This window comes from Cucurbita maxima, unplaced genomic scaffold (genome assembly GCF_002738345.1).
Source record: "Cucurbita maxima cultivar Rimu unplaced genomic scaffold, Cmax_1.0 Cma_Scf00015, whole genome shotgun sequence".
Classification (NCBI taxonomy): Eukaryota; Viridiplantae; Streptophyta; class Magnoliopsida; order Cucurbitales; family Cucurbitaceae; genus Cucurbita; species Cucurbita maxima.
This window is the reverse complement of record NW_019272031.1, coordinates 1,371,519-1,397,022: the sequence shown is the minus strand read 5'-3', so window position 1 is coordinate 1,397,022 and position 25,504 is coordinate 1,371,519. Positions and strand designations below refer to the sequence as shown.

The 25,504-nt window shown below is 37.2% G+C and overlaps 1 protein-coding gene across 3 annotated transcripts; it reads right to left on the bottom strand.

Moving 5' to 3' along the window:
• Positions 1-19,095: 19,095 nt before the first annotated feature.
• LOC111490465 (proteasome subunit alpha type-5-like) lies at positions 19,096-23,994 on the bottom strand. Of its 3 annotated transcripts, none has more exons than XM_023139099.1 (10): positions 23,949-23,994; positions 23,815-23,861; positions 23,638-23,719; positions 23,353-23,433; positions 22,959-23,072; positions 22,775-22,876; positions 22,261-22,319; positions 20,837-20,939; positions 19,570-19,635; positions 19,096-19,477 (listed from the first exon to the last, which is right to left on the bottom strand). In XM_023139099.1, exons 2-10 carry the CDS (start codon positions 23,826-23,828, stop codon positions 19,385-19,387), a joined length of 714 nt encoding a protein of 237 aa, XP_022994867.1. In that variant the 5' UTR covers positions 23,829-23,861; positions 23,949-23,994; the 3' UTR covers positions 19,096-19,384. The 3 variants fall into 3 exon arrangements, with proteins under 3 accessions (XP_022994867.1, XP_022994869.1, XP_022994870.1); XM_023139101.1 differs by having other exon boundaries at positions 23,945-23,976; XM_023139102.1 differs by having other exon boundaries at positions 23,953-23,971.
• Positions 23,995-25,504: the final 1,510 nt, after the last annotated feature.

The window sequence follows — 25,504 nt, the reverse complement described above, 5'->3', positions numbered from 1 at the left end:
CAAGAGAGCTTGCTTAGGCAATAGGGCCCAAGGGTGGAAGAGAGCTAACACCATGTCTCCCCCAGTAGTTCATTTTGAGACACTTCTAATCTTTCTGGAGTATACGTTCTTTTGGCAAGCGATCATATGACCCTGTGGAGCGTCCGTCGAGTATCCAATTGACACCACATTTGGTGAGCTTTTCATTTTTCATATAGGCAAACTTAACTCTAGAGCCGCATGTCGTAACTCTTATCGGAACTATAACTTTTGAGGTCATGGCCTGGGGCCCTACGTGACCCTCTCCAAGCTTGTCTTCGACACTCAATCTCCTCATTCTCTCCAGCCTTTCTTATGCCTCATCTTAGGTTTAATACACACTCTTGTGTGTTGGATGATGTACCCTCCTCCTCAGTTACATCATGACACTTGTCTATCTCAGCTCTCACGTGGTCTGATGGGTGCCACTTGAAGGTTGCCACCTTGTTTAGCCATGTGGGGGGTCACAACCTACTGTCTTCATAGTGAGGTTGTGACACTCGACATCACCAAGGAGAACCTTCCATTTAGTCAAGTAGGCAGACATGTGGAGTACGGTTATCGTTTTAAGAGCAAATGGGCTCCTCCATACTTATGGTCTTTCTCATTTGACGCAATGACTTAAGGCGTAATTAGCAAAAGGTTGATCATGGACCTAGGTAAATGTAAACATAGAGCTAAGAGTACCCAACAACCTTTATTCATGGATTCTGAGGTGGTTAGAGCACTCCCTAAAGTAAGAATGTATAAAGTTTAGGTACATAAGAACTTGAAACAGTTAGCATGGACCATAAGTCATAGTTTTGGTTAATTCTTGTGGCCATATGCGCACATAACTTCAAATTTTGTGTATTAGAATAAGTTTGACGATAGCAAGTACGTTGCTTACGGAGTATTTTTAATACTCACTCTTGCTACACTTTTCTTTTTCAAGTGGCAAGTGGAGTACACTGATCGTGGTAAGAATGTGTCTGGTTGTGCAATTGTGTAGGAGACCCTCGACCCGAATCATGTATTTACTTGTTCATGACTTTTTTATACACCCTGTTTTGTATTTAAAATTATACATGCACACATGTATAGTTCACTTATTTTTGTTTAATGTATTTACTTTTAATGTCTATTTATCCTTTAGCTTAAAAGCAAAAAATATTACCATATTGTTATGCACTCGAACAGGGAGAGTTGTATTGACAATTAGTTCATCCTTTTGGCCGGCGAAGCAACAACACTGTTTTGGTGGTGATCGCTCGTGTGCATCAAGGAGTTCCTTGGCTCGTTAGTCCTCTCTTCCATGTCGTTGTAATACCTGAACTACTTGCAACAAAAATGTGAGATTTCTCAAAGTTATCGTTTTTCTTAAACCCATCCTTGTCGGCGCTATTGTTACACATTCTGGAACCATACTAAACCTGTTGAGCTTGCCCTCCATCTTTTCAAAACAATGGTCATGTTAATCCTCTGCGTGTTTACTCATCTTTCGTTTGCCAGATCGAAGGTCTCTGTTACGTCGACGTTTATGTTCGACGAGACAAAATCGTTCGTCATCCATCCTTTTCTCTTTGTATTTCGTGTCTCCTTTTCTTATAGGCGAGATCTGAGGGTTTGCTGAAGTGTAGAACTTCAGGCATGGTCGTGAGTTCGTTGGAGGCATGAGTTCTCTGGTGCTCACGCGTTTCTTAGCGACCACACAAGTTATTATTATTATTATTATTTTATTTTATTATTTTTTAACCTAATGGGACGTTACATGAACCCTTCAAATTGTTCTTTCAACTAAATTGAATTTAGTGTTTATATGAGCTAGTTTGGGGACCTTATTGACCTTCCGATTATAAGCTCGTTGTATTCATTGATATAATCCTTACAAGCTAGTCGATTCTTCAGAAGTTGTTCGTAACTACAGCTGAGTTAAAAGTTCGTTTTACTCTTGTAATTAGATCTTTAATCTCAAGTACCAATATACTCTAATGAATAACTTGTTTATGATCTAGTCATAAATCAAGTTCCTCTCGAACAATTAAGAGGGTGGGCCTCACTCATCCGCTTTCCTTATATGAAAAGAAATAAACTCTCCTGATATCAAGTTCCTAATGTGGTTGTCATATTGACTCTCTTGATATCAAGTTCCTGATGTGGTTGTCATATTGAATCAACTACAAAAGTCATTCTCACCCTTGCAAATCCAAAGATAAGCCCTCACACGTATAAATTATAACTCATTCAGATTAAGATTGAATCGCATATGATTAACATGTGAAATATTAATTTTCTCAATTAACAGATCCATAGAGAGATCTTAAATATTTTGAATTCAGTCTTATGCAAATTCATTGTATAGGATACCCCTACACATGTCCCACGTGAACGATTTAGATCAAATCATTTATAGCAATTACAAAGTTGTATCAATAGTGTTTCCAAGACAAGACAGTCAACTTTGTGCATATACTATAGACCCTTTAGATTATTACTTGAATATGATCATTTTAAACGTCAATCACATACTATTCAAGATTACATTAATAATCTTGGTTTTTCATACCATGGATAATATAAAATTACAAATAAAATAATGAAAATTATTATTAAAAATTAAATAATTAATTACGAAACTCATTTAAGTTTCTCACTTATTTTTCTTTCTTTTTTGGGCTAGTTACTTCGACCAAAAATTACCTATAACATTAACCTCACTCATAAGTGTTGAGATTTATGAGTTAAAACCTCGTAATAATTATTTAATATTTAATAATATATTTTTATTATTTTAGTTGTAATTTAATATTATCCATTATATGTAACATGCAAGGTTATTATTCTAATATTGAAAAATATGTGGTTGACTATGAGAGTATCATTGTAACACTAGAGTACCAACGAGGTATTTAACACTCTAAATTTCTACTTACTCAAGTCGCTGCTAACATTTTAAAAATAAAAATAAATGACCCCATATAGGACCATGCAAAATGCAATCACGGGACCTATCTCAATCTTATACTAAGGGTCCCCAGTTTGGAAGGTAAAAAATGTATACAAAGATGTTGCCCAAAATCAAACTGGAGATCTTTGGTGTGTAAGACTAACGTGATAACCACTACACCACACCAACCGAATTTTCTTAATAATAAAATAGTTAATTATTATAAATTAAAAAAAAAAAAATCATTGAGGAGCTTAATTTAAAAATAGTTAAGTATTCTTAAATTTTAAAAAAAAAATTAAAAATAAACACTCTTAGATCACTTTCAACACTCTAAGTAGACAACTTGCTTTCAATTTTATTCTTTCCCAACTAGTACTTATAGAGAAATTAGATATTTGAGTGTTAATAGCATATATTGACATGCAAAGTACTATTGGTTATGTGTACCCACCCCATGAAGGAATTGTGTCTTGATCCTAGAAAAAAACATGTAGTTTCTTTGTCCAACTTAAGATCCTAGAAAAAAAAAACATGTCGGGAAGATCTATAAAAAAAACACATGTAGTTTCTTTGTCTAACTGAAGTAGGAGTTTGTGGCAAGACAAGGAGTGTGGATGATGAGAGTATTGGAAAAGCTTGGTCACTTTCAAAAGTATTGTGATATTAGTTTTAGCATCGAGCTATCCAATAATCAAATCATGTATGGACACAATTCTCTAAATGAGGACATAAAGTTTAAGTCAACAACTACAACAGGAGTCTGATTCGAAGTCAGACACGCTAATCCACTACGCTATGCGGTCATTTTTTAAAAGTTTAAGTATATACTTTAATGTAAGTATATATTTTTATACTTTTACTTTTGAATTCCCACTTATCATACCGTGAAGGAAAGTATGGGGACTTGATGCATAACTGTGTGTTCACGCGCATCGAGATACTTCTCCATTATGATGAGTACAAACGTGTACACCATGAGACTGATTGTTACCATCATGTTTGTCATAATGCTACGACGACCACTAATCCCTTCGAGTGTGCAGCAACCGTCCGTTAGAGAGTGCTAACCCAACTAGTAGGTCTAGGAGGCGTGCCAGCCCTCTTGGTGGGTCTACATTCGCATGTGTGGTCCATATGTAGAAAAGTATTACACATCTAATTTAGCCTGAATTAGAAAGTCGCCTAAGAGAATAAAATGATGTTTTGAATGATAGGTCCCAACGTGTTGCATGTGACTGCATTTCATAACCCTAATAGTTGGGTCACTTAAAACTAATTCTTAAAATACTAAGTCATGTGCTACTCTTATATTTCAGGTAAAGGTAGTAACCTCGGTACAAATGACAATAGCATTTACATTTTATTTATATAAATTTCATGTGTTTTGTTTTAAGTTTTTATTGCAAATGTTTAATATACTCGCTTATTCACTACGCTATGCCGTCATTTATTAAAATTTATGCATATACTTTAATATAAATATATATTTTATGAAATTTACACCATTTTTTTTAATCTCTAATTTAGTTTAAATTAATTTTTTTTTGTCCATAGGTTTTTGGTAGCATTCTTAATCACTCCATCGATCTTTTCCTTTTGTCAAGGGAATATTCTTTCTTACACTATATTCCATCCATTTCAACTTTGTAGGAACATTTTCTATTCCAAAATATTTTCCAAGATGAAGATGGTGATCATGCCTCACATGATATTCAAAGGCTTTCTGACCTCCGGACGTCCCGCTACGGACAATTAGTCTGACTATGATGGGTCTAGGGGGCATGTGAACCGCCTAGGGACTCATGCTCGCAAGTGTTGATCGTGTGTAGGAAAGTATTACACATCCAATTTTATTTGGATTGTAGGTTACCCTTATTATGGTTTTAATGATAGGTCCCTGAGCATGAGTTGCCTGTGTTTTCAATCCCTGACCCTAATATTGGGGTCACTGGTATTTCTTAAAATACTTAAGTCGTGTGCTAGTTTTATTTCTGGTAAAGGTAAGGCACCCCTGTATGGCTGACGACGACATCACAAGTAAAGATCATGGAACATGCATAAAATAGTGGTATTTCATTTCTTAGACTTTAAGTTAGTATGAGGCATTTTTACTTTTAATGTTTATTTATTTTATTTAGTATTTGATTATATTGTTAAAGATGTTTTTGAACACGTAAGTTTATGAAGTTTTAAATGTTTATCTAAGCATAAGAGAGTATGTTATGATGACGGTAGCGACTTTAAGTTTGTAGAAATCTACAATCGTTACAGTTGGTATCAAAGCTCTAGGTTATAAATTCTTTAGACTCCCCTGCGAGACAGACTTGACATGTTTCATGGTCCCACCATTGATACCCCGTCAGCTTCAGGTATGTCATGCATAAGATGAGAAAAGGAAATATGACCTATAATAGCACTCCGTTTTATATCAAAAATGTCATAGCACTCATCTTTAAACTAATAATACACACATTAGGGTGAGGATAATATGTTCTCCAAATGAAGGCCTAAGTATTATGTTAATGACAGTGAGAGTTGAACCCACGACCTTCTGATCCGAAGTCAAACGCACTAATTCACTGCATTATGCAGTCATTTTTTAAAGTGTACCAACATAAGTTATTTTGCGTTCGTTCTCACTTGTGTCGAACGGGTCAAAAATATAATGATAAGTCATTTATGTCGAGCGGTAGGCATCAGGTTGGACTGTCGGTCGTTGGATTGCTTCTCGAGCATGCAGGTCAGATGTGGTTTACATCGTCGATTTGGGTGAGTCGCGGTGCCGTGTGTCAGCGCTCAGAATAAGCCAAGCTTTTCCACTACCTGCCTAACACATGTCCCTCCAGTTGCTAGACGTGTTTCTCCTCTTTCTAGTCCCCGTGTATTGGTCGCCAATTGCCTGAAACCCATTTTTTGTAGATTCCAGTCAAAATGACATATCAACCTTTATTTTCTTTTTCTATCTTCCAATTCGTAACTTGAATTAACTCGATTCCTACAAGGAAATTCAAGACCTCAAGTCCACCTATACAGATATATTTTTCTTGCATTTTTTCGGTACTCACAATACGTAATAAATGAGTTCAAAAATAAGAAAAATCAAGTTTCTTACCGAAGTTAGAGATTCTTGGTTTCAATTTCCGACACGATTTTTGGCTGAGTTTCCTCCCAAAACATGCAAGAATCCTCACCTAAAGTACTATAGTTGAGTATTATTTCCTAAACTATTAAAAAAAACACATGGATCTAGGGCAAAATCTTGAAGCAAAAGAGGTCACGAATTTACCTCACGTTCTTGCCTATTTCTTGACGAAAATGAACGATCCAAAAACAAAAACATTAACTCTTAGATCAACAATACTTCGATGTTCTGATTTGAGCATTGTACGCTCCTTTCTCTTCTTCTTTTTCTTTAAAACTTTAACTCTTCGCCTTTTCTCACATTTTTTTTTTCTTTTCTTTTCATTTACTTGCAATCCCCTTGAGATGGTGTGTGGGGCAAAATTAATTTTTTTATCTCCAGTTGACTTTGATCCGAATTTTCCATTAAATCACCATTTTTTTAAATTTTCCTAAGCTCCTTAAGGTGTCTCGAATATTTTTACTGCTACACCGATTTGAAAATCACACTCTAAGGCTTCCAATAAAATCTAGGAACCCGTAAAATTTAGGAGGAAGCTTGTCATAAAGAAGGGTGAGTTTGTACTTGTTGGGATCGAGGTGTTACAACTTTCCCCTCCTTAGGAACTTTTGTCAACAAAAGTTGGCTATTCTTGAACAAGTTCGGGGTAAGACTTCCTAATGTCATCCTTACATTCCAAGTAGCTTCGCTATCCAGATGGTTACCCCACAAGACTTTGATAAGGGGAATCTCCTTGTTTCGCAATCGTTTGACATCTCAAGCTAAAATTTGGATTAGGGCTCTCCATATGATAGATCCTCTTGAAGCGGGAGTATTTCGTACTCAATGATGTGGGTGGGGTCCGGTGTGTATTTCCTTAACATGGATACATGGAAAACGTTGTGAACGGCAGCAAGAGTGGGTGGCAATGCTAACCTCATGCCACAACACCAATCCTCTCAAGGATCTCGAAGGGACCTATGAACTTGGTGTTAGAATCGCACAACAACGCACACACTCGATCTAAATGAACACAAAAAACAAGATAGAGAAAATGCACGGAGAACTCTGGCTCAATGATTTATATTGATGACTTTAAGTATGTACAGTAAGAGAATACAGAGAATACAAAAGGTACATTTTCAGAGCTCTACGTAAGCAGATATATATATATGGTTCAGTTTACTATATATAATTTTACCAGATTTAGCCATCTACTATATATAGCTATTTATCGGATATATCTTTACCGACTATAGCTTTACTATATATAACCGTTGACCAAGTTATAAATAAGTAGCTGGCTCCATAACCTAACAATTCTCTCACTTGGAGACTGATCTAGTCAACCAAGAACTTCATTCTCGAAAGATCACTGCACCATACCAATTAAGGCTTTGCATAACCTCAATTTTCCAACATCAACACATTTCGTCAACATGCCTGTCGGATTCTTTGAACCCTCTATCTCCTCCAAATACATATCACCTTCTTCCACTAACTATGAGTGAAATGGTACCGCCTTCTAATGTGTTTTGTCCTTGAATGATAGTCTGGGTTTTTCACCAACGGTATGACACTCTGACTATCTGTATAAAGAACCTTCTTGCACTGCTTCAGCCTAATTCTTCTAGATAGTCTGTCATCCATATCATCTTCTTTTCAGCTTCAACTATTGTCACGTACTCAGCCTCAGTAGATGAAAGAGCAACGCATTTTGAAAGCTTGGACATCCAACTCACTGCTGTTCCATCTATAGTGTAGATATATCCATATGTGCTCTTGCTCTTGCACTGCTTCAGCCTAATTCTTCTAGATAGTCTGTCATCCATATCATCTTCTTTTCAGCTTCAACTATTGTCACGTACTCACCCTCAGTAGATGAAAGAGCAACGCATTTTGAAAGCTTGGACATCCAACTCACTACTGTGCCATCTATAGTGTAGATATATCCAGATGTGCTCTTGCTAGAGTCTACATCTCCACTCAGATCAGCATCCACAAAACTTTGCAGAACTACTTTGTCATTGCCATAACAAAGTGAAGTATTGAATGTACCTCTCAGATATCTTAGAAGCCACTTCACAACTTCTCAATGTTCTTTCCTTGGATTTGTCATGTACTTGCTAACAACTCCCACTACATGTGTTATATCAGGTCTAGTGTAGACCATAGCATACATCAAGCTCCCAACTGCAGCAGAAGCATACGAAACTGATGCCATGTGCTCACATTCCTCAACTGTCTTGGGAGATTGCCCCTTTGACAATATAATATGATTTGCCAAGAGGGTATGTGCCAGCAGAAATCCTAATCCCAGGATAGATTTAATGTGCCAGCAGAAATCGTGATCCCAAGAATCTGCTTCGTCAGGAATAAGGTGGAAGGTATATTTAATTACTAACGTCAAACCTCAGTATCTCTACTCCATCCCTGGATAAGGGCAACTGTTCGGAGTAGTGTGTGTGTGTGATACATTGGTTTTAGTTAGAATTTATTGTAGTTTGAGTGGAGTATGATATCTTTTTAAAAAGTAGTAATAGAGAGTTAATATAAGAAGATTAGTGGAAAATGTCTCTGTACTTGTAGTGTTTGTGATCATAAGGTATGCTGTTTGTCACTTTAATAGGTCTCAAGAAGTGTAGGTGACTTTTTAGATTTAATGTGCCAGCAGAAATCGTGATCCCAAGAATCTGCTTCGCAACACCCAAATCTTTCACTCAAATACTGTAACTCCCCAAATCCACCGCTAGCAGATATTGTCCTCTTTGGACTTGCCCGAATATTGTCTACTTTGTCATTGCCATAATAAAGTGAAGTAGAATGTACCTCTCAGATATCTACTGATGCCATGTGCTCACATTCCTCAACTGTCTTGGGACCCAAATCTTTCACTCAAATACTGTAACTCCCCAAATCCACCGCTAGCAGATATTGTCCTCTTTGGACTTGCCCGAATATTGTCTACTTTGTCATTGCCATAATAAAGTGAAGTAGAATGTACCTCTCAGATATCTACTGATGCCATGTGCTCACATTCCTCAACTGTCTTGGGAGATTGCCCCTTTGACAATTTAATATGATTTGCCAAGAGGGTAGTCCTGAGTTTAGCATCATTCATCTTGAATTTGGACAACACCTTCTCAATGTACTGCTCTTGGGATAGATTTAATGTGCCAGCAGAAATCCCCCCAAATCTACCGCTAGCAAATATTGTCCTCTTTGGACTTGCCCGAATATTGCACCCCCCCAAATCTACCGCTAGCAAATATTGTCCTCTTTGGACTTGCCCGAATATTGCACCCAAATATTTCACTCAAAATCTGTAACTCTTCAAATCCACTGCTAGCAAATATTGTCCTCTTTGGACTTGCCCGAATATTGTCCTCTTTGGGCTTTCCCTTTCGAGCTTTCCTTAAAGGCTTTCTGCTAGGGGAAGGCTTCCACACCCTTATAAATGGTGGTTTTTTCTCCTCCCTAACCAATGTGGGACATCACAATCCACCTCCCTTCAGGGCCCAGCGTCCTTGCTAGCACTCCTTCCTTCCTCCAATCGATGTGGGACCGCCCTCAAATCCACTCTCCCTTTGGGGCCAACGTCCTTACTGGCACACCGCCTCATGTCTACCCCCCTTTGGGGAACAACGAGAAGGCTGACTAGGGGAAGGTTTCCACACCTTTATAAATGGTGGTTTGTTCTCCTCCCCAACCAATGTGGGACATCACAAATACTAAAGACATGCTTGCCTTCAGGTGGTTTATCTCCTTCATACTTATCAGCAATCAGTATATCATCCACATACATGAGTAGAAAAACATAAGAATCAGTGTATTTCTTGAGGTAACAACACTAATTCTTTTCACTCCTATGGAAACCACTCTTGCACATGAAGGAGTCAAACTTCTTGTACCATTGTCTCGGTGCTTGTTTCAGCCCATACAAGCTCTTATTGAGCTTACACACCATGTGCTCCTTGCCTGGAGCTACAAACCCTTCTGGTTGTTGCATATAGATCTCCTCATTTAGATCTCCATGTAAAAACGCCGTTTTTACATCTATTTGCTCAAGGTGAAAATTCTCCAATGCAACAATACTCGGCAGAATTCAGATAGTAGTTAATTTTACAACAGGAGAAAAGATCTCACATAATCAATATCTTTTCTTTGTGAATATCCTTTAACTACTAACGGAGCCTTAAACCTTCTTCTACCATCTGGTTCAGCCTTAATTTTGAAGGCCCATTTATTCAACAGAGCTCTCTTTCTTGTAGGTAACTCAGTCAACACCCACGTATTATGCTTTTCAAGTGAGCTCATCTCATCATTCATGGCTCGCTCCCACTTGGTTGAATCTTCCACTTGTAGGGCCTCATTAGAGGACTCTAGTTCTCCTTCGTCAGTCAACAACAGATAATGTAATGAAGGTGAATATCTATTTGGTGCTCTAATAGTTCTGGAGGATCTCCTTAACACCTGCTCAGGTGTAACTTGCTCAACGTCTGGTTCTTCAACAACAGGATCACGAGTTTTTTGAGCTTCTGCTGTGACATCACTGGGTGAGTTTTCTTGCCACTCAAGCTCAACTCCCACTTACTTTGTAGTCTTAAAGTTTATCTTCTCTTTGTTCTTGTATAGGATATTTTCATCAAAGATAACATCACAATGTCTTAGGATTTTCCTATTCTTGTCATCCCATAACTTGTACCCGAAAGAGCCATAGCCTATGAAGTAGCATTTCACAGCCTTAGCATCAAGCTTGTCTCTCTTCTCTAGATCAACATGAACATATGCAGTACAACCAAAAATTCTCAAGTGAGAGTACTTCAATTCTTTTCCTGTTCATACTTCTTCTGGCAATTTGAACTTTAAGGGTACTAACAGCCCTCTATTAATCAAATTGTTGTTGTGTTCACAGCATCAACCAAGAATATCTTTGGTAGTCTAGAATGAATCCTCATGTTTCTTGCTCGTTCATTCAATCTGTTCATCCTTTCTGCAATACTATTTTGTCTTACCTTATCGGGAATTATTCTTATTAATCTAATTCCTTCAACTACACAAAATGTTTTAAACTCTGATTTGTTGTACTCTCCTCCATTGTCAGACCTCAGGCATTTGATCTTCAAGCCAGTTTGATTTTCAACTTTAGCTTTCCATTTCTTGAAGGTGACAAACACATCTGACTTGTGTTTCAGAAAGTAAACTCGTATCTTCCTGCTGAAATCATCGATGAAGATGACGTAGTACCTAGATCCACCAAGTGATGAAACTGAAGATGGTTCTCAGACGTCTGTATGAATCATTTCCAATCGCGCTTTCTTCGGTTCTCTGACAGTCTTTGTGAAACTAACTCGTTTTTATTTGTCCATAACACAGCTCTCAAAAAGACCCATATCAACATATTTTAAGCATTCTAAAGCTCCTTTCGCAATCAGCATCTTCCGCTCATGTGTCCCAGTCTATTGTGCCATAGACTTGAATTGGAAGCACTCTCAACAGCAACCATGTTTATACAGTCTGCAGTAGTGTATAGGGTTCCAGATTTTGTGCCACGTGCAACAACCATGGCACCCTTCACAATCTTCCACGAACTCTTTCCAAACTCTGCTGCACAGCCTGTGCTATCCAACTGACCAATAGAGATCAAGTTCTTCTTAAGACCAGGAATGTATCTGACATCTTGTAATGTTCACTGATTTCCTTGCTGGAGTTTGTATGGAGACATATTCCTTCCCTTCAATCTTCAAGGTTTTGTTGTCGACAAGATACACATTTCTGTAATTTCTTGATTTAAAATTTCTAAACAATTTCTTACTTGGAGACAAATGGAACGATACACCTGAATCCAAAATCCAAGATTCAGCTGGGCTGTCCATATTAAGAATTAAAGCGTCCTGAGTATCTTCTATTATATATATAGAATCATCATCATCTTCAGACTTATGATTCTGCTTCTTCTTCAGTTTTGTACAATTTGTCAGAAAATGTTCTTTTTCTCCACAGCTTCAACACGTTACGTTGGGTTTGTTTAGAGATTTTTCTCGATTCTTTGATTTTGATTGACCGTGTTTGTTTGAGCTCTTTGATTTACTTCTTCCCCTTCGATCAACACTGAGAGCATTGCCTAATGAATCTCCAATTTTCCGTTTGCGAATACTTTCACTGAGAACTACATCTCGAATTTCATCAAACTTCAGTTTATCAAATCCTCGGTAACTGCTGATTGCGACAATAACAGTATCCCATGACTCAGGTAAAGACGACATCAAAATCAACGCTTTAATTTCATCTTCGAAATTAATTTCCACCGAACTCAATTGACTTACGATCATATTGAATTCATTTATATGATTAGCAACAGATCCACCTTCAAACATCTGTAGATTGAACAATCTCCGCATCAAATACACCTTGTTCATAGCCGACGATTTTTCATACATATTCGACAGCGCCTTCAACAGATCTGACGTTGTTTTCTCCTTGATGATGTTGAACGCCAAGTTTCTAGATAGCGTCAACCGGATCAACCCTAAGGCTTGTCAATCCTTGAGCTTCCACTGTTCCGTGGTCATGGTATCCGGCTTCACCCCCAATAGGGGTTCATGAAGATCTTTCTGATACAGATAATCTTCAATCTGCATCTTCCAAAAATCGAAATCGAATCCATCGAACTTCTCTATTCCAATTTTTGAGCTTTCCATCTTCACTGATCATGGTGAATTTCGTCTAGCTCTCATACTAGTTGTTAGGATCGCACAACAACGCACACACTCGATCTAGATGAATACAAAGAATAGGATAGAGAAAATGCAAGGAGAACTCTGACTTAAGGATTTATATTGATGACTTCAAGTATGTACAGTACGAGAATACCGAGAATACAGAAAGTACATTTTCAAAGCTATACCTAAGGGGATAAATATATGGTTCAGTTTACTATATATAACTTTACCAGATATAGTTTTACTATGTATAACCGTTGACTAAGCTATAAATAAACAGCAAGCTCCATAACCTAACACTTGAGCTAAGCTTACCCATTTTCCCAAACCTCAACACCCCTCTCATGGGTACTACTTTCAGAAGAACATGTTAGCCCACCACAAACTCGAGATCCTTTCTTCGAGTGATTGCGTAACTCTTTTGTCTGCTTTGTGCAATAAGTATCCTTGATTTTATTTTTTTGGACTACTGCGTTGGTGACCTAAACCAATTTTGGTCCCATAAGTTGTCGAGTTCCAACCTCTTCCTAGAACACTAGTGTTTGACACCTCCTCCCATACAGGGCCTCAAACAGAGCCATTTGAATCGTTACATGATAATTGTTATTATAAGCAAACTACATGAGAGGTAGGTGTTCATCCAAATAACCAACGAAAAACATCACACACGCTCTGAGCATGTCCTCTAATACTTGATTCAACCTCTTTGTCTGTCCATCTATCTGAGGATGGAAGGTTGTACTGAAACGAAGTTGGGTACCATGATGATAAAGGATAAGCTACTACATTATATTTGCTAGGATGATAAAGGATTTCAACATCATAATCTTGTGATCTTTGTACACTTGTATTCTCTCTCCATAAAGACAATGTCGTCATGCCTTCAATGTGAACACCACGGCAGCTAACTTCAAGTCATAGGTAGGATAATCCTTCTCGTAGTCCTTCAACTGTCTAGAGCGTACGCAATTACTTTCCTATTCTTCATAAGCACACAACCCAAACCCTTCATTGAAATGCCACAATACACCATTTTCATAAGCTCTATAGAAACCGCGGGGGCATTGGTGAAGCCCTAGCAACTTCTGAAGATTGTCCTAGGGTTGTCCTCTTCTCTAATTCTCAATTAATTGTACCCAACCTCATATCTATCTTGTTAAACACAAACACCCCTTGCAGCTGATTGAAAAAGTCATCTATTCTCGAAAGGAAAAATAAGCGCCAGGGAGGACGTTGGTCCCCGAAGGGGAGTGGATTGTGAGATCCCACATCGATTGGGGAGAAGAACGAAGCATTCTTTATAAGAGCGTGGAAACCTCTCCCTAGTAGACACTTTTTTAAAACCTTTAGGGGAAGCCTGAAAGGGAAACCTCAAAAAAGACAATATCTGCTAACGGTAGGCTTGGGCAGTTACAAATGTTATCAGAGCTAGACATCTATAGATGTGCCAGCAAGAAGGTTGAGCCTCGAAGGGCATAGAAACAAGTCGGTGTGCAAGCGAGGAGGCTGAACCACGAAATGGGTGGACACGCGGTGGTGTGTCAGCAAGAAGGTTGGACCCCGAAGGAGGGTGGATTGAAGGTTGCACATCGATGGAGAAGGAAAAGTGTGCCAGCAAGGACGCTGGTGTTGAGTTTTATGTCCTAAAACTCATAGTTTGTAAACAAAAACATATTCTATTTTCAATAAAGCTATTATTGATGTTTATTCAGTAAAAATTATTATTGAATAAAGTGAATTTTACGATTATTAATCTAAATCCAATAAACTAAGAACACTCTGACTATAGTATGATTACTTGAACTATATGTAGAGACATAAGAGTGGATCAAGTTCAAGTATATAGTCAAAATGATCAATAGTACAGGGATAAGACTGAGTACCTTATATTGGAGACACTATGGATGCGGCCCATTTTTGTATATGATATAAACAATGTGATCACTAAATTGTACATGCGGAGACATGTGAGTGGGGGCGTCCTATGCAATGAGTATTGCATAAGATTGGACCATGAAGAAAATCACTCACTTTATAATGTCGTTTACTGTTGAGACTAATTTTTTTTCATTTGATGACCTAGGTAACTCGATCTTAATCCTAAGTTAATCATGAACTCCTATTTATTCGGAATTATTCTTAGATTTGCATGGGTGAGAGTGGCTTAAGTTCGCCGACTCAATAGGCTTCCCATTTCAGGGGTAAGACTATGTGAATGGCTGGGGACATAGGGTGCAAGATGGAATTCACTCCTACCCACTTTTAGGGATAGGAGAGAGGTAGTTTCCTTAAGTACTGACTGCAAGTCTTGAACAAGGGGCCCCACCCTCTCATTGGCCTGAGAGGGATTCAGTCTACTGGTTGGACCACAAACCAATTGTTCATTAGAGGATCAGTGGGACATGAGGAACAAGAAGTAACTTTAGGGGTAAAACGGTAAACTGACCCAACTCTAGTTACGAACAACCTGTGAATGATTGATTTACTAATCATGGTTATATCAAATGGACAAAAATATATCTACAGTGAGGGGAATGCAACCACTAGGCTATAGTGGAGTGTCCTAATAGTTAACGAATGTTGGTTAACAAGGTTAATGAGTTTAGCCGGTTAATCTCGGGTCGTTAGAGCCCATGATCTATAGGTCCATTAGGTCCCTTGCTAGCTCATATCGGACTAAACCATAGAACAGTGTGACGAGTGAGTTCGAAGTATTCGAATTCAAATTAGGGAATATGCGCTAAATATATACGATATATTTAACCGCATTTTTGTTTTATATACAAATTAAACAAAAAGAGAGAATAAGAGATATTTAGATAAAATTTAAATATTTTAATTAATATGTGTCGGAATTGATTGAGATTGACATTTGAATTAATGTTAAATATTAATTAAATTGTTTAATTAATCATTTAATATTACTTTAATTTAAAATTAATTATTTAAATTAATTGTTGAATTAAAATAGAGAAAGTCAAAATGTTGACTTTACTTCATGGAAAAATCCATGTTTGAATTAGTAGAATATTGAGTGTCAATATATGGATTAACAAACTTGCATGTTTGTCAATAATCCCACAAATTTGAGTGGAATTTTGAGTGTCAAAATTTAGTAATCTCAAATTTGCACGAACATGCAAATATGACACTATAAATAGGGTGATCAAGGTGCATGTAACTTCTTCTTGAAAGAAAAACCCTCACAAACTCTCTCTTCACATATACCAAATCCCTTCCAAGTTTAGTCACTCACTCGATAATACAATACCGTTTTAAGGCCAGAGAATAGTAGGGAAGACACTAGTGGTGGTTCGAAACCGGTTCGTGAGGAAAAAGAAATTTGAACTACAAAAGGATAGTACTCAACTTCTTGAGTTTTAATGCTTATGAACACGCTAGCTAAAGGTGTGGAAAACTCTTCCACGAAAATTGAGTTAGAGAACGAAACATTTTTTATATGGTTTTGTTGCTTGTTTTTGTATCGGTCATTAGCAACAACATGATGCTATAGATTAGTTTGGGCTCCTTCGAACTCTCATCTAAACATAATATATTTTAACTTCCATGCAACAATTTCTACATATATTCCTATAAAACTATCTAATATAACACCTTATTAGTTATTATTAGGTGTAATGTATTTATTTAGATAAATAAGGTTAAAAAACTAAGAAGATTTAGATTGTACGGCACCAATTCGATTTCGCTATATATATGAAACAAAACCAAATCGATTTGTATACCAAATTAGAAAAAATGAAGCTTCAAAACATCTTTTGTTTCATCATATTGCTCGCTTTTGAATCAAACATGATAATTAACTCATGTTTTGCACAATCTGATTCTAAATACCAGCGCCCATTGTCTCCATGGGAAGTGGCTATTTTGAATCACATGAAGGATTCCACTCTGTTAGCTCATTGCAAGTCAAGAAACGATGATTTAGGTGAGCATGTGATCGTGCCTGGAGGAAAATACTACTGGATGTTTAGTGAAAATTTTTGGCAATCTACACTATTTTGGTGTAATTTTAGTAGCAAACATGGACAGGCTTCTGGTGAAGTGTTTTGGCCAGAGAAAGGAAGTTGGCTTCAGGATCGATGTGCAAGTAATACGTGTATATGGGCTGCTAGAGACGAGGGCATTTCCTTACGTCTTGGTTCGCTCGATTCATATCAATTACTATACCCTTGGAAATGATCTTACTTAACCTCCATTGAGCTCATTTGAACTCGAACACAACCGTCGATTTTATGAATGAGAACTCTAAATATCAATCCAAGCATATTTATTATAAAAAAATAAAAGTTAACAGAGTTGTATTTTGCTTTTTCCTTTTAATTAAATTACAAATTAAGTTCATGAAGTTAAATCCCGAACTAGACAAGGGATCGGCTCACGCACGATAATGGCCCAGTAAACCAGGCGTGACCCGCATAAACGTAGACTCGACCCACGACCCGAGATCGCAACCCGCACCTCAACCTGAATGGGAATTGTACACGCATCCCCTCTCCCCCAGTAACATGTGTTGCGCATTCAAATGCTGACTCCTTCGACTCACACGGAATTAACGGCTCAACTTGTTATCTGAATTGCGAGAATAACTGACTAAGTCATGCCTATATATATATAGACTCTTTCTCCAGACGGCGCGGGGCCAAGCCTTTAAGTATTCTGCCTAAATAGTAGACACAAAAGAGAATACTAAAGATTCGAGCCATAGAATTTCTCAATTCTGACACGCATTTCAAGTGAGATGCCCATAATAAAAGGAACGAGGGGAAGAATCTACGGAGAATCCATAACATCAAAACGTGAGGCCTCGACGGCGTCTCCGGCTCAGAAATGTGTTATTCGGCTTGGGTTGCACTATTTGATGTCGATTCCTACATTTTTTTACCCTCCCAAAGCTGACTATGACCTCAAGAAAGACAATTAAGTATAAGGTCAATTTTCTCAATTTAAGTTAAATTGAGCTAATAAATTAGTATTACTAACAAAAACAAGATGGACATACTAGTAGGATAAGTTCATGAAATGGTATGATTAGGTTATGTATAGAAGACGGTATGATTATGATTGATTGATAAAACGATATGGTTAGGATACGTTCATGCAACGGTATGGCTAGGGAATGTTAATAAAATGATATGAGAAGGATACGTTCATGAAGCAATATGGTTAGGATACGTTTGAAAAGCATATGACTAAGATATGTTTACGAAATAATGAGTGGGAATACGTTCATGAAGCGATATGAGTGGGACACGTTCATGAAGCGATATGGTTAGGATACGTTTGAAAATTATGACTAAGATATGTTTATGAAATGATATGAGGGGGACACGTTCATGAAGCGATATGATTAGGATACGTTTGAAAACAATATGACTAAGATATGTTCACAAAATGATATGAGTAGGAGACGTTCATAAAGCGATATGGTTAGAGTTATATTATAATACAGATTGTGATATATGATATGTACATAATGAAAATTGTTATGTTTGGAAGTATGAAAACATTGTGATATCGCATATGTACGCAATTTGAATGATATGATACGATATGATAGACATTAAAAAATGATGAACTAGCATGAAATACAATCTTGACATACGCATGGAAGATACAATAAATGAAATAATAAACGATACAAAAATGATATGATATGAACAAAATGCTAGTGGGTTGTATTAAATAAATAATGAAAATGAAAAAATGTCGGAATCTCATGCATTATTGTGGGTATATGCATCTAAGAGTATCTCTATTCCTTCATGATACACTATTAGATAGGAGAATGTTTTGTGATAACGCTACCGTAATGGCCGCTATTCTTAATTGGGCCAAGGAGGTGTACAAACTGACTGGTGGGTCCATACTCACACGAGGTGTACGAACTGACTGGTGGGTCCATACTCACATGAGGTGTACGAACTGACTGGTGGGTCCATACTCACACCGATAGACGGTGTGAAATGTAAATATATGCCATTTGATGTGAACTACCTTAACCACATACTCAAAATAAAAGAATAGAAGAAATGGGAGGCGTTAACACGTGGAATTGGATGCGGAAAACGAAGTACAGAAAAAAAGAAAAAGGAAAACAGAGGAGGAGGATTCCATTTATGTCTTAAAAGATTTCCTTTGGAATCTCAACATGGTTTTAAAGACTTTCTTAACATGCATGTGGAACCCACACCACAATAACAAAAAAATAAATAATAAATAAAACTTCTAAATTTCATATTTCAAAGCAGAACCCATTTGTAACACATTGAGAAAAGGATGAGGAAGTCTAGGGACAATAGATTTGCTTGCTGGTAACTTGAATGTCTCTTGTTGGAAGGTATTCATTCTCACGTTTTGGAACAAAATGGTGCACATCAGAATCATGTTCATCTAATAAACCATCAAGAATGTCCCATAATTAATCTGTAAGCTATCAGTAAATGCGACGCACCGAAAGTTCGTAAAGTAGCTGAAAACCTGAGATTCTCCCTCACCAGACAAAGAAGAGTACAACTACATGCAAGTGACAAGGAACATGACAGCAGTTAGGAGGATCTTGGAAAGAACCTCTCATAGCCTGCTAATGACTGCCTCCACCTCGGCAGGGGTGTATAGATGGTACGTCGGAGCCACCTTCGCAATATCAACATTGTTCGGAGTCACCTGTGATCGGAGGGGCACAGATTTGATGGCGAAAGATAGTGTTAGAATTATATTGCACAAACAGGATTACAAAAGCACTATTTACTATTTACCTTCTCTTCCATAACTTGCTTCAGAATGGAAAGTGCTATGGTTTCAGCTTCTAGAAGAGTTAGGTCCTGCAACCAATGGAGGTGATTGGTGTTTGTAGCAATTGAAAAAATACCCTATAAATCCATTTTACATATGTGGCAAAAACGGAGATTTAAAGTGCTTAAACATGTGTGTAAAAGTTTTAAAAGTTGTTGGAACCCATTGGTTTGAGGAAAATGGTCAGATTTATCCAAAAAAAATAATAACAATAATAATAATAAGGAATGCAAGGAACATTCGTGGTTTAATATTCAAACTACGAGAGAATTAGTCATATCTCATTTTGCTTGTAAATATTATATATACATATTTTTACCTATATTATATATCTCAAGGCTACGCGTCTGCTAGGGAAAGGTTTCCACACTCTTATGAATGGTGTTTCATGTTCTCCCCAATCAATGTGGGATTGTGTCCCCAACCAATGTGGGATTCTCACAATCCACCTCCTTTTGGGGCCCAGCGTCCTCGCTAGCACTCATTCCTTTCTCCTATCGATGATATGTTCACCCCCCTTCGGGGCCCAACGTCCTTACTGGAACACACCGCCTCATATCTACCCCCCTTTGGGGAACAGCCTCCTCGCTGGCACATAATCCGATGTCTGGCTCTGATACCATTTCTAACGGCTCAAGCCCACCACTAGCAGATATTGTTTTCTTTGGGCTTTCCCTTTCCGGCTTTCCCTTTCCAGCTTCTCCTCAAGGCTTTAAAACGCGTCTGCTAGAGAAAGGTTTCTACAACCTTATAAATGGTGTTTCATTTTCCTCCCCACCAATGTGGGATTGTGTACCCAACCAATGTGGGATTCTCACAGGCATGGTCACCATAGCTTGAATCCATTCCTCTATACTCTTTATTATTTACATGGTCCTTTTTTACTACTAGGTCATTCCATGGTGGTTTGTAATATCAAATATATATCAAGTTTCACATTTTAACTTCGACAAAGAAGTCAAAATGTAGAAAAAACGTCAGCATAGCTCACCACATATTGCTTGTAAATTAAACGCCATTCTTAGTCTTAGTGACCACGTATCTTTATAAAATTTTGTCCGAGTTGAGCTACCAAAATTGTATGATTGGACAAAAAAATATGGGTTTGGAATGTTCTTCATCTGCCTAGGTTTTTGAAAGTAGATGAAAAACGAATGGTTGATCTGCTACATGCTACAAGCTACCATAGAATTCAGTAATAATATCTGACACTTAAAGTAGAAAACATACCTTGTTGTATTGCTCTTGCAGAGAGCTATCTGCACCTTCAGAACCTGAACCGATAGCTTTAGCATTGCATTGCCAGAAAGTGCCAGATGGATCAGTGTAGAATCTGCATACCACAGATTCTCAGGTTAAGAACTGAGGGGGAAAACATTATTTTGCCAATTCCGGAGGAAATTTTAGTGTATCTATAATGCATATTCCTGATGATGCACGAAGTTAATAATATACCATGCTATCACAGATATTCTACAGAAATAAAAATGAACACTACATTGAATATTGCATTGATGGTGCAATAGAGTAATAAATAAATTTTTTAAAAATGCTATTAGACATTAAAAAGTAAATGAATGCAGTGGCCACAGGAGCACTTAAAATTAGATATATGAGTGTCAAATGGAATCTCAGTTCATAAAGCTAGAAGATGCATTCATGAGATAGAAACCAGTAAAAAATAGAATATAACGCTTAAGAATTGGTAAAACAACAATATCATGCAAAGGGGATAATCATGAAAAGAAATAAATCCAGAAGCAACACCAAAGAAGAATCATTGAAGTGGGTGTTCTTATTGAAAACCTTAATTTTATTTTTATATTATTATAAGAAACACCACAATGTCTTCTTTCTAGTTGTAACCACCAGAATGTCCCAAAAACATTCACCTAAACCAACTATAAACTGACACATCCTAATTACAGTACAACCCTTTTTTAATGTTCAGAGTGTCCTAAGCCAACTTGCACGTATACTAATCTCACAACACGAGTTTGGCTCTACTATATTAACAATATATCTAAAGAAGGGAACCACTATGGAATGAACTCATTCTCTTTAAGTCCTTTATTATTCCGTACAGCCTTGCAACTTTGTCCCATGTAGGTGGGTACACTAACAATGCTTCACCTACCATATAAATTATTTTTGCTCCAACTGCCATTTGGTTCTTCAAAAACGTAAAAGCTCAAGCTCACTGGCAGATATTGCTCTCTTTGGATTTTTCCGTCTGGGCTTCCCCTCAAGGTTTGAAAACATGTCTAAAAGGGAGAGATTTTCACACCCTTATAAGAAATACTTTGTTCCCATCTACTGGGATCTCACAAATGGAATGAGTCTATCTTTCTTATTTTGACTGTGATTTGAAGAGAAAAATGAGGATCTTTAGAACAAAAATGATAAGGTGAGTATTATGCGGTCCCTTTGAATTTATGTTACCAAAGTGTAGGATTGAGATGTTATATGAATTATCTCAATGATAGAAGTACCCAAAAATGGAGGTTTTTATTCTTAAATAAAATGATATAACCTCTTTTCCATGCCATGCCAATGGAATGATGCAAAAAAAAAAAAAAAAAAGTGCAAAATACAGAGTGCAGAGAACAACTAATCACACAAATCAGTTTACTCTTTATCAGTGGTAAACTTACAAGCTGGGCCCCTTCTCATCATGCCCGGCAATAAGAAGAGCTACACCAAATGGTCGAGACTGTATAGAGAAAAAATGTGTTAGCAAGTGAAATTTAGAAATACTAACACCATGTATTCTTTTAAACACGGAAAATAAAAGGCATCAAATTCTTTCGAGAAAACAGCGGATGATTATGCAAAATACAGCCCTCCTACTTTTTACTAGGCTCGATATCGAATTCATTTCAAAGTAATAACAGGAAGAATATAGTAATATCTAAATATATTCATATGGATAACATCAGAATGTCAGTAATTCACAAACTCATAAACTTTGACATCTGTAAAGAGAGCATGAAACAATTCCCTAATCAAATATTACATATGAAGGTTATATTTTAGAGGGATGCTAAGTAAATAAATAAATGGTGTTAATTCATTGCCATTATAAAGCCAGTTCACTTGAGCGAATAACTTAACAGGAAGTGGAGCATATATAGGGTAAATGAATAGAAAAAGTAGATGGGTAATAACCATGGACTCCTCATCGCCTTCGCCAAATCTTAGGGCTAGATCACAAAGAGCTTGTGTTGTAGACTCCACAGTCATTGGCTCACCATATGAGAAACGATGGTTCTACAGATATGAAGTTCAAAATTCAATAGTTTGTCTTTGAAAAGATATCAACAATAGATGCAAGGCAAGTCATCAACAGCACCTGTGTCTCAACTCGAGCATGCTCAACAAGTGTGTGAGCATCAGCAATCAATCCACTCATCGCACATCCTAAATGTTCATCAATTTCCATGATTTTTTCCACGCTACTTGGTTCCTAAATAAGAGTTTCAACAAAAATTATAAAAATAAAGAATAGTGCCTAAGCTCACTATTACAATTCAAGAACAAGAACCAAAAAGGAAATGCTCCCAAAATACAAACAGATAATGGATCAATAACTAAATATCAGTTAAAGCAGATAATAACGTTCAATTTCAATATCGACTGCCCGGCATTTGACTTGAGCTAAACATGAAAATATATGAAATTAACCACAAATAACAACTCCTTGGGTTATATACAAACTTAGACATTCTTAAGGAAAAGGGGCAGACCAGTAGTGGAGATGTAATACGTTTTTCAACCGCAAGCACAACACCCTCCTTCGTTTTCAAACCAATTGCCGTCGAACCAAGCTGGAAAAATCAAGGGGGGAAGCAGTTGATTCAATAAAATAGACAAAAAAAACAAAAACAAAAAAAAAAAAAAATGTGGAGCAAATTATGCTCGAGTCCTGTCACTCAACTTACCAATCTTCTCCTAATCTCACAAACATTTTATAAATTTAATCAAAATAACTAAGAATTGTGATAGCAAAGAGGAAGAAAAGGATAGACTACCTTAATAGCCTCAATCGCGTACTCAACCTGGAACAATCGTCCTTCAGGAGAGAAAGTATTCACACCTCTATCATATTCAGTCCTGAAAAAATCCACATAAAAGGAGAGACCGAAAAATCAAACAATAGAAACAACACAACAAGAGGAAAGAGAAAAAAAAAAATTGCACTAGATTACCTGGTCAGAAACATTTTGCGATTCAATGAAAGAAATCCGTCTAGATTCTGCGGAAAAACAGAGAAATTAGATGAACTCAGCACCAAAATCTAATTTTCAGCGATGAAAACTAAAGAAAATGGAGATCTACATGCGTACAAAGGAAGAACAAGAAGAAGAAGCAACTTCAGTCTTTTGTGTTGAGGTTTTATCAGACCCTTTCTTGCCAAGCAAGACGAGGGGGCGGTTTTATGGGTTTCCGGTTCAGCCATTTCTGACCCGGTTCGTAAGATCATGGCTCAGCCCAAAAATTAAACGGACCATATAACGTGGGCTTGTATGGCCCAAGCCCAATATAACGTTTTAAAAGTTGGGAGATTTTTCTTATCAAATTATCATTCATTTTTTTCCAATTAAACTTAATATATATAATATATATAACTTTTATTCACATTTATTATAAATGAAAGAGAAAACACTCGAGGAGACGAGAAACATCAATCTCGAGATTCATAGTTAGAAACTAGTCTCAGTTGAGGCAAAGCAAGTAGTGGAGGTCAAAGCATTCCAACCGAGCCGTAAATCGAAGATTTTCAACCAAATCTTGACCGAAGGTCAAATGATCATGGAGTTATTATCAGTCTTAACCACAAACTTGGACCCATATCTCTTTCATGGAGGTGACATATCTCCTCTCTACGTCATTTAAGTTTTGCTCGCATACACGAGGGGATGCTACTTGAAGACATAATAAAATGCATCAATCTTTACTCCAAAGGGTCAAGTCACGTCCGCAATCTTGAGCACCAACCCCTCCATCTTTTCCCTCTTCAACTCGTCATAGGCATCTTCGATGAGTGCATGGTGTTTTAAATGTATTTCGCTATACTAGGAAAGAGGATGGGAGGGTGTAATTTGTGCTCTGAGTGATGGATGGATGTCTCCCTATTGAGCTTGCATGAATGTTTAAATTATAGATTATGCGCTTAGATGATTGATAGAGTTATCTCCCCAATAAAATAGGTGAGCGAACTAGGTTAAGGTTATGATGTTAGAGCATGAGTTGTATCATGTTGACCTTCGTCGGTATATTTTTAGTAGACCGAGTACACTAGGATTATGAGTGACAATCAACAATCAAGACTGTAATAGAACCTGAAGCTTGCAAGACTGTAATCCCAACGTAGACCCGTAGCTTGCAAGACTGTAATCAAGATTGTAATCACCTTCTATTTTCCTCGTGTACCTTAGTAGCACTATCCAATGGCCTAGGTTGCACTCAATAGTGCCTCTGCCAAGCAGTAGGTATCTCGAAACTTTTACCGTTGAGCTTGACTAAAGTCAAAGAGGATGGTGAATCGTGGTTACTTGAGTTGTTATTATTGTGCGTAGAAAATAGGTTGAGAACGATTACATAAACTTTTCCTAAGAGGGGACAAAGGACTATATAAGTAGTTTAACTCATGATGAGTCATTATCGTGTGTGAAAATGGCCAGGAGTCCCTGGAAAAGGTTTGTACACTGTAAACTTGCCTTGAAAGTAGACGATGACCACATAGGTAAACTGAGTAGCATACTTAAATTATATAAAACTCTCTCGTCTCCCCTATAAAATTTAGCTCTCCATACAAACTGAATTAAACAGAGGAACCCACGTAACAATCATATAAAATTGATAGAATAAGAAAAGGGAGTAAGAAAATAGAAAGTT

Bases quoted from the DNA above. Each gene is read 5' to 3' on its own strand.
- LOC111490465 (XM_023139099.1), bottom strand. The intron at 22,320-22,774 runs GTTATTACCCAT...TTCTCTATACAG, and splicing joins AAGGCGATGAGGAGTCCATG to TCTCGACCATTTGGTGTAGC. The intron at 19,478-19,569 runs GTAAATAGTAAA...CTCCGATCACAG, and splicing joins AGCAAGTTATGGAAGAGAAG to GTGACTCCGAACAATGTTGA.